The sequence below is a fragment of the Babylonia areolata genome, chromosome 13 (genome assembly GCF_041734735.1).
Source record: "Babylonia areolata isolate BAREFJ2019XMU chromosome 13, ASM4173473v1, whole genome shotgun sequence".
NCBI classification, from domain to species: Eukaryota; Metazoa; Mollusca; class Gastropoda; order Neogastropoda; family Buccinidae; genus Babylonia; species Babylonia areolata.
Genome location: NC_134888.1, coordinates 22,804,349 through 22,814,348, shown reverse-complemented (window position 1 = coordinate 22,814,348; position 10,000 = coordinate 22,804,349). Strand labels below are relative to the sequence as shown.

Below are 10,000 nucleotides of genomic sequence, written 5' to 3'. Positions count from 1 at the left end.
GAGAGAGAGAGAGAGAGAGAGAGAGAGAGAGGTTTCGTTTAACTGTTGATAGTCTGTTCATCTAAGATGATGATATTAGACTGAAAATAAATGATATCATTATTGTCATTATTATTATTGTTGTTGTTTTTATTTCATTTCTGTCATGATCATTATCATCAGTACTTAGAAATAATCATTTCTGAAAATCAATGGCAGGGGAAGAACTATTCAACTGAAAAGGGGGCGATTGAGGTAGAGGGGGTGGGGGGGATGAGGAAGGAAAAGAAAGAAAGAAAGAAAGAGAGAGAGAGAGAGAGAGAGAGAGAGAGAGAGAGAGAGAGAGAGAGAGAAAACATTGTGGAAAAGAATGAATACAAAGTGTAAAATGGAGAGGGTGAGTGTCAGTGATTGGAGAAAGAAAAAAAACAACACATGACACTGGAAGGGGGGGTGTGAGAGGCGGGGGGAGGTGCGGAGGAGGTGAAGGAGGAAGCGGGACTAGGACAAAAAAGTAAGAGAGAGAGAGACAGAGAGAGAGAGAGAGAGAGAGGAGGGAGAAAGAGAGAGAGAGACAGAACATAATTTCTCTCTTACAAATACACCCACACACACAAACACGCACGCACGCACTCACACACACACACACACACACACGAACACCCCCACCCTCCCCCACACACAGAGCGTCTGACCGCTCCCCCCCCCACCCCCCTCCCACCGCGGCTTCGTATGTGGCACATCCGTCCCAAGATCACCAGCAGTGCCGCTGGAAGAGAAGAGTTTATCGGCTCGCAGACTAAACATGCGTGCATTCACGCGCGTGCAAGCGTGGGTTCGCGCGCTCCCGCGTGCGTGCGTTGAACATGTGTTGGCGTAGTGGAGTAGAGTGGAGTGGAGTGGAGTGGAGAGAGAGAGAAAGAAAGAAAGACAGAGAGAGAGAGAGAGAGTGTGTGTGTGTGTGTGTGAGTGTGTGTGTGTGTGTCGCGCTGCCTGCAGTCCTTCTGATTCCGATGCTGAACTGAACATGAAGGAAGGAACGAGAAAGTGAGAGAGAAAGAGAAAGAGAGAGTGAGAGAGAGGGAGAGAGAGGGAGAGAGAGAGAGTAGGAGGAGCGAAGCGGGTGTCACGTGCTAAAGCCTTGAAGAAGCACTGTCACAGCCACGTTCGGCCACTCCGTGTGGTGGTTCCCGTCTCTTCTCGTCTCTTCTCTCACTCATCACCACACACGCACACTCCGCCACACACACACACACAACTACTACAACAACTACTACCACCACTTCTAGCTCGAAACCACCACGGACCAGGAAGACTTGGGGGGCCGGGAGTTGTTGGCTGCTGCCGCCGTTTGCTCTTCGTTATACAAGCCGAGAGATATCCAGGAACTGGAACCCGAAAAGTTGGAAAGAAAAAAAAAAATATATATATATAGCGTGCGACATCGCCGGGTTTTGTTTTATTGAAAGGTGAAGTCGGGAGAAAGTCAAATTATTGTAAAACCCTCGGTCTACAAGTGTCTTAACTTATGCTGATCTTTGTTCGTTGTGTAAAGAAAATGAATTTGTAGATTATTAAAACAACAAAAAAAAAAAAAAAAAAAAAAAAAAGTAACTTCCTAGACAGAAGAAAAATCGTCGTTTCTTCTAAAGTGTCAACTGGACTCTATACTGAAATTGCATCAATGTACTAAATATGAAACTAGACTGTTGTTGATTTTGATATTTTAAAATAAGCTGTCGTTTTCAATAAGTTACATATTTTCTCTCCTAAATAAAAAAAAACAACAAACAAACAAAACATTTTAGGCTTTCGCCTGCATTACGATTTTTGATGTTCTGTTTCTGTTGAAGTTAACATGTTTTAACATCATTGTACAGTCTCTACTAAATATGTTCTTCCTAATCTTTCTTCGCTGTTTCTGATTACGTATATTCGTTTTTCATTTCTTAAATAATTTATTCATTTATTTGATTATATCTTTGAGGGATGTTTCTGAGTTTCGATATCTGTATCCACTGTATGTTTATAACTGGTTTACAGGTTTCATTTAGGCAGATTGATTTAATGTTGAAGGCATTCCACTTTTATTGTGTGTTATTCTATCTTATTTCATTCTGCTGAATCTCCGTTAATTTCTATGAACACATTTCTGATTCAACCCAGATTCATTCACTGTAATGTGAGTTTTGTTGATTTAGTATTTTAAAATGTTTTTTTTTTTAAACCGTTTTCTTGATGCTTTCTGAATTTATCATCAGTATTTTCGTATTGGTACAAGAAGCGAGTTACGGTTTTTCATATTTGTCAAAAATGTCGTAACTCCAAGAAATGAGTTAAGGTTTTTTACGCTTGTCAAAAATCTCGTAAATCCTTTTTCGTGTGTGTGTTTTTTTTTCTCTGAAAATGAAGTTCTTTGAAATATCTTTCTCGAGTTTTGTGACCTTTAAACATTTTCTTGTAATTCGTTTTGAGTTTCTCGTAATTCCAAGGATTTGGATGGAACATAAAAATTCATTATTTTTCCTTTCGATCTTTACCTACTCTTTTCTCAGTAACTCGTTCTTCATTTTATTTATCTATTCATTACATTTCAGAACATCATACTATCAGGAACTGATTTCGGATTTGGACCTAGGACTGTTTTCTTGTGACTATAGCATCGTTGTCCGCTGTTGTTGTTGGTGGTGGTGGTAACGTTTGTTTTTGAAGTAGAACTGTTTTCTTGTAACTTAAAAACCATTGTTGTTGTTGTTGCTGCTGCGTATTTTTAAAATAGACTTCATTAATCATCATTGTTATTGTTCTTGTTGCTGCTGCTGTTCTTGTTGCCGTTTTGAATACAGACTTCCTTGAACCGCCCTCTCTCTCTCTCTCTCGCTCTTTCTCTCTCTGTCTCTGTTTCTCTCTCTACCTGTCTGTCTGTCTATCTCTATCTCTCTCTGTTTCTCTCTCTGTCTGTCTGTCTGTCTGTCTATCTCTCCTTTTCTTTGTGATAGTAATACTACCGGAGACCTATGATTCCTAGCCAAGACGTTTTCTTGTGGGGTTGGTTTCCACTCTAGGCCCATGAGGGGGATGAGGGGGATGTACTGCGGGATGATGTTTTCGACAACGACGACGACGGGGGATGTCGGCATGGGTCGCCAGAGAGTCGGCGTGGTGTCCCTTCTGATGCTTCTTCCGCTTCTGGCCTGTGTCAGCTCTTCTGCTTCTGCTGCTGCTGCGACGGTAGAGGCACCGTCGTCTGAGGTGAGAATTTTTATTTCGGTCTATTTTATTTCATGTTATTTGTTGTTGTTGTTGTTGTACGTTTTGAGACCGTTCCTTCTGTTGTGTAACGTCTATCCACAATCGTGATGATTTTCAGAACGAAAATCTACCCCACTCCTCTTCCCCACCCAGTTATCAGGTTGTCGATACTGATGACATATTTCTCTTCCCCTCCCCTCTCTCTCTCTTATCCATCTGTCAGTGTGTGTGTGTGTGTGTGTGTGTGTTCTTTACCACATTCCTTCTGCAGCACTTCTTTCTGATTTTTTTTCCTTCTTTCTTTCTCCCCTTTCTATTGCAAGGACAGATTCGAAGAATGGGCCATTCCTAAAATCTTAATCCTTGAATTAAAAAAAAACAAAACGTTTTGAGTTCCCCATCTCAAACACCCCCCCCCCCACCCCCAAACAAAAACAAAACAAAAAAAAACAACAAAAAAAACAAACAAACAAACAAAAAAACAAACAAAAGAAACAAACCATGCCATCACTACTTTTCCTCCCTGTTCCTCTTATTTCCATCTCCCTGAATTAATTTGCATCACCCCCACCCCAATCTCTCACAAAAATGTGAATAAAACTAAAACACAATATGACACTTTGCTAGTAAAAATGTATATTAAAAAAAACAACAAGAGAGAGCCAATGAGCTCCTGATTAAACTATTTCAAACGTAAATTGCTTGTCATATATATATATATATATATATATTCTCATACATATGTGTGTGCGTGTATAAACGTTTTCAATGGAAGCCGATGGAAATGCAGATTTTGTAAATAATAAAAGTAAAAATAAAATTACAAAAGAAGAAGAAGAAAGATTTACAGCTGTTGACATTCACAGATAATACGAACGGGGGTGGATACGTTTCCAGCAAATGCATATCACTTTAAAAAGTTGAAGATGTCCTGTTGTTGATGCCTGGTACTTGGTGGACGTAATGGTGATGGTGGTGGTATTAGCAGCAGCAGCAGAAGTAGTAGTAGTAGTAGTAGTAGCAGTAGTTGTAGTAGTAGCAGCAGTAGTAGAAGTAGTAGCAGGGTTTGCAGAGGAGTGCTGTTTGTGTCCTCAAATTCAAATCATGTTGGTTATAAATTGACAAACAATGAGGCCAGGAGATGAAATGTTTAACAAATAGTAAAGAGTGGTAACTCTCTCCATTCACAAGGTACACAACTTCAAGTCAGTGCTGCTTACGCTACCGATTCAGCTAGCACACAGGTAAACAAAAGGTACATTGGAACAAACCCAGACACTTCCTCAAAAAAGGAAGCGCCGGGCCTGTCCTTATACCGACGATTTGACATGTGCACATAGCAGCAAAGACAGAAGAAATGTGTGGGTTTTTTTTTTGATGAAGTGTCTGGGTTTGTTCCAATGTTCATTTTATTTATCTGTGTGCAAGCTGAATCGGCAGGTAAGCAGCACTGACTTGAAGTTGTGTACCTTGTGAATGGAGAGAGTTTTACTACTCTTTACTATTTGTTAATCATTTCTTCTCCTGACCTCATTATTTGTTAATGTCCAATTGAAAAACCACCGAGGCAACCATGTGTTTGTTCTGTATTGTCCATGTGTTCTGTGTGGCTTGTTCAGGATTAAAGAGGCTATGCCAGTCTTGAATGAAAGCTATTTGTGTTCGCACATTTCTTCTGTCTTTGCTGCTGTGTGCACATGTCAAATGATCGGTATAAGGACAGGCCCGGCGCTTTCTTTTTTTTTTTTTTTTTTTTTTTTTTGAGGAAGTCTGGGTTTGTTCCAGTGTGCCTTTTATTTACCTGTGTGCTAGCTGAATCGGTAGCGTGAGCAGCACTGACATGAAGTTGTGTACCGTGAATGGAGAGAGTTACCACTCTTTACCATGTGTTAATCATGTTGGTTACAAACCCAGCCGAGCGAAAAAAAAGGGTCACCCATCAGTTTTTGTTTTATTTTAAAGCAGTCACGACACACAGAATCGTGATAAAAGCTTGGTTTTCAAACAATAAAAGACCAAATTCAGTGGAACCACCATGTGAAACTGTTAATAATGAGAAGAAAAAAGAAGAAGAGTTATGTTACGGTAGTATATGAAAATGGGGACAGACACTGGTCGAACGAACGAAAGACAAAGAGAGAGAGAGGGGGGGGTGAGTGAAAGAGAGAGAAAGAAGGGAGAGAGAGGAGAGAGAGAGAGAAAAAAAACGAAAGAAAGAAAGAGTGAAAAAGAGAGAGAGAAAGAGAGAGATGTGTATACAAAGAAAGGAAGAGAGACACTTAGAGAGAAAGACAAAGAGAGAGAAAGAGAGAAAGAGAGAGAGAGACTTAAAGACAGAGACAGAGAGAGACAGAACGGGAGAAAGAGAACGAGTAGAGAGACAGGCAGACAGACACAGACAGAAAGATAGAGAGAGAGACAAAGAGATCGAAAGGTCACACAGACAGAAAGATGGAGAGAGAGAGAGAGAGACAAAGAGATCGAAAAGTTACAGAGAGAGAGAGAGAGAGAGAGAGAGAGAGAGAGATCGAAAAGTGAACGAGCCAACAAGACAAACACAGGGTAGAATGAACGTGTGTGTGTGTGTGTGTGTGTGTGTGTGAGAGAGAGAGAGAGTGTGTGTGTGAGAGAGAGAGAGATGGAAGGAGAGGTAGACAGATAAATAGAGAGAAAGAGAGAGAGACAGAGACAGGGACACAGAGAGAGAGGTGGGTAGGGGGAGAGGACACGGAGAGTGAAATACGGATGTAACTTATTCATGAACAGAGGGCCTTTGCCCCCCTCAAGAAAGAGTGCATGCAAACACACATTTTAACAGCATCACAAAAGACCAATAACACCCAGTCGATGTCATCAGTAAACGAACCAAGTCGACCGCAGTCTGAACTCTCCCAAACAAAACGAACTGACACATCGCCTCCAGTCTGATCAGCTTCAGATACCATGAGTAACTCTAATCGAAAACTAACAGGAGCAGATATGTGGAGAAAAAAAGACGTGCTTATTTCACAACTGATCTTTGAACAACAACAATTCAATATTAGAAGTCGATATATAATATGATACCTTAAAGAAGAAGAAAAAGAAGAAAAAATATATCCCCCCCAAAAAAGAAGATACCCCCAAAAAAAGAAGAAAAGAAAAATACAGACAGTAGCAGCATCCAGAAGGTGGAAAGATCAGAAAATCTTTGAAAAAGTGAAAACAGTACCTAAAACACACACACACACACACACACACGTACAAGAAACCATTACTCCATCGATCGTCTCACAGAAAGAATGGCACAAAGAGGAAGGTGGCCGTCAGTATAATCCGAAAGGTTGAGCACGATATCCGCAATTCGTTACTAATCAAACGAACAGTGGCGTCATTTCGAAAAAAAACAAAACGAAAAAACAAAACAAAAACAAAACAAAAAAACGATGCCTAGATTTCTTCAGAATGGAACAGAGTCTCTCTGGGCCTTCCCCAAGTACAGTAGCTTAGACAACATGCTGGACGTACTGGTATATACGCGCGCTCATGGCCTCGGAGATCATTTCCTACCCCTCTTGCGGCAAACCTGTGGCAGTACGTGTATCAGTGCGTACGTACGTGTGTGCTGGGAGGTGTTGTGTGTGTGTGTGTGTGTGTGTGTGTGTGTGTGTGTGTAGTGGGTAGAATTGTGTAAGCTTTTGGATCGTTGGAACTATGTGCGAGTGTAGCCACACTAACGCAGCCATGTATTAATTTTGCGGGAGTTGATCCTACAAGTGTGTGTGTTTGCGTGCGCGCGGGTGTGTGTGTGTATGTGAGCGTACACACACACACACACACACACACACACACACACACACACACAGATATATATATATATATATATATATATATATATATATATATATATGCGCATGTGTACTTGTATATGTGTGTGTGCATGCGCATACGTGGACGCGCCGAGTAAAGCGATTGTGTGTGAACCTCACATAAGCTAAAGAAGTTTATGCCTGTGCGTGCGTGCGTGCGTGCGTGTGTGTGTGTGTGTGTGTGTGTGTGTGTGTGTGTGTTTGATATTAATGAGAGAGGCAGAGAAAGCAAGAGAGAGAGGGAGAGAGAGACAGGCAGGTAAACAGACAACACTTTCTCTCACACTTTTTTTTTCCGAACAATTTATCTTTATGGATTCTACTTGCTCTTCAAATTATCCATGAAACTTTCAAAATGTTAGTCTGACTTTTAATCACTTTTTATTTATTTATTTTTTTTTTTACACTATTCTAAAACTTTGCGAAAAGTCACAGTTTAGATTGATTTCTCTCTCTCTCTCTGTCTGCGCGCGCGTGCGTGCCTGTGCGTGTGTGGGCGCGCGCAAGCATGCGTGTGTGTGTGCGTGCGTACGTGTGTGTGTGTGTGTGTGTGTGTGTGTGTGTGTGTGTGTGTGTGTATTTCACTAACGTTTGTAGTTGTTGATATGTTTTCGTCTTGTTTTGTTTTCTCAGTTTTTTTCCTCTTTTTTTTTGTTGCTGTTTTTTGTTTGTGTGTTTGTTTTGTTTTGTTTTGTTTCGTGTTTTTTGTTGTTTGTTTGTTTGTTTTTTTATTGTGTGTGTATCTTTGACCCACCAATCCCGTTTCACAGTGACTTTTAACTAAGCACAATGTATGGTACCATTGACCTTTTCCTTAGGTCGTCGATTCCAGAACACTTTGTTAACGGCGGACGATACTAAAGAACTACTCCGGGAAAACACTCTGCCTGTTGTGAGCGATACCCTTAGATCGGGCGATTTTTTTTTTTTTTTTTTTTCGAATTTCATGGTATTTCAAATAAAAGTTTTAATCAGAGAAAAGTAGGTAGGGAAATTTATGGAAATCGGGAGAGAGAAAGAGAGACAGAGAGAGACAGAGACAGAGAGACACAGAGAGAGTGACAGAGAGAGAGAAAAAAAAATAGAGGCAGAGACAGAGACAGATAGACAGAGAGATAGAGAGACAAAGGGAATGCAGGTGTGAATATTTTCATTCAAAAGGCATTGACCACCTTTGAAAAGAAGAGAACGTAATTCATTTGTCAATGGTATCCCGAACTGAAAATACCTTTGTGTGTGTGTGAAGGAGAGAGAGAGGAGGGAGAGAGAGAGGGAGAGAGAGAGGGTGGAGAGAGAGAAAGAGAGAGGGAGAGAGAGAGGGAGGGAGAGAGAGAGGGAGAAAGGGTGAGAGAGGGAGAGAGAGAGAGGGAGAGAGAGGAGAAAGAGAGGGAGAGAGAGAGAGACAGAGACACAGAGACAGATAGAGAGAGAAAATTCAGAAGACCATCGGCCCATTCTGAACGGACCTAAAGAAATCGGCCTATGTTACAATCGTAATCATGTGCAAAAAAACAAACAAACAAACACCTCATTATGTACATAAGTAACCAACTAAAAGCAACCGCTCGTCTTTATTTTAATGCTTTATATAAATATAGTGATAAGTCTCTTGTTATCTCTTCATACAAACATCTCCACCGACACGCACAATGGATCACCGAAGTATTTTCTTGGAATGAGCACTTCTCTAAGACCCCTATACTAGTAGCAGGACACATAACTACAAAAAAGTAATGCATATCATGCATATCATCTGACTTACATGAAGGATGTAGAACTTCGTGTTTATGCTAAAGAAGGAGAAAGAGAGAGAGAGACAGAGAGACAGAGACAGACAGAGAAACAGAGAGAGACAGAGAGACAGAGAGACAGACAGAGACAGAGAGACATACACACATACAGACAGAGAGAAACAGACAGAGAGATGGTTGTATACAGAAAAGGGAGAAAGGTTTCACAAGCCACTGAAAACAACATGAGTAATACAGAGAGAGAGAGAGAGAGAGAGAGAGAGAGAGAGAGAGAGAGAGAGAGAGAGAGAGAGAGAGAGTAATATGTTTTTTAAAGGTCGTCAGACAATCACATAGTCTTGTCGACAGTCGGAAAGTGGACCGGTGGCTTAGTGATGATGGCCTTAACTAGGGGAGCGAGTGTTTAGCGGTTCGAGTTCGAGTTTCAATAACATCGAGTTCAAATAACAATAATAATAATAATAATAATATTAATAATAATGATGATGATGACGATGATCATGATGATAATCATGATAATCATAGTAATAATCATAATACGCAACGCTCTCACCCAGGTAAAACAAAACCAGCGCAGTTATTAATATACCATCATACTGCAATATCAGAAAGATATAGAATTTAAAACGTCCGCAGACTTCATCGAGTAGCAGGATACAGTGGTAAGATAGGAGAACAATCTCGAAAAGGAAAAAAGAAAAAAAGAAAAGAAAAAAAAGTAAAACGGATCAAGATGATAGAAATCGTGAAACGAGAGAAGGAAAATGAAACGGGGACGGAGGGAAGAAGAGGGAGGAAGAGAAGAGAAGAGAAGACACTTACAGGAAGCGAGAGAAGGAGGAACGGGAAAAAAATCAAACAAACAAAAACCAACAACAAAAGCGTTATTTCTTGAGGACAATTTTGAGACGGACGCGGTTATCGAATGGCTAAAGCGCTGCTGCATTCTCGCCCAAGATTCCCCAAACTTCGACCTCTGGTTTTCGGCGCGCCTGTGGGCCGTATTCAATTCAAAATTTATTTTGCCTTGAGGCAAGTTATCTACCCATGACATGGTAGGGTCCCCACGGGTACAGTTTACCTTGAAGGTTAAGCTATCTTCGTATTCAAGACACGTGTGGTGCACTCAGGCAACAAACCCATCGTCAAGTCTGTAATCAAAAACCTGAT

The 10,000-nt window shown here is 40.8% G+C and overlaps 1 protein-coding gene across 1 annotated transcript in view; it reads left to right on the top strand.

Annotated features, from left to right (window-relative positions):
- The first annotated feature begins 3,060 nt into the window (after window positions 1–3,060).
- LOC143288882 (uncharacterized) overlaps window positions 3,061–10,000 on the top strand; it is a 195,399-nt gene continuing 188,459 nt past the window's right edge. Inside the window, exon 1 of the mRNA XM_076597543.1 lies at window positions 3,061–3,231. Within this exon, the coding sequence (XP_076453658.1) occupies window positions 3,067–3,231 (165 nt within the window). The 5' untranslated portion in view covers window positions 3,061–3,066. The remainder of the gene's footprint in view (window positions 3,232–10,000) is intronic.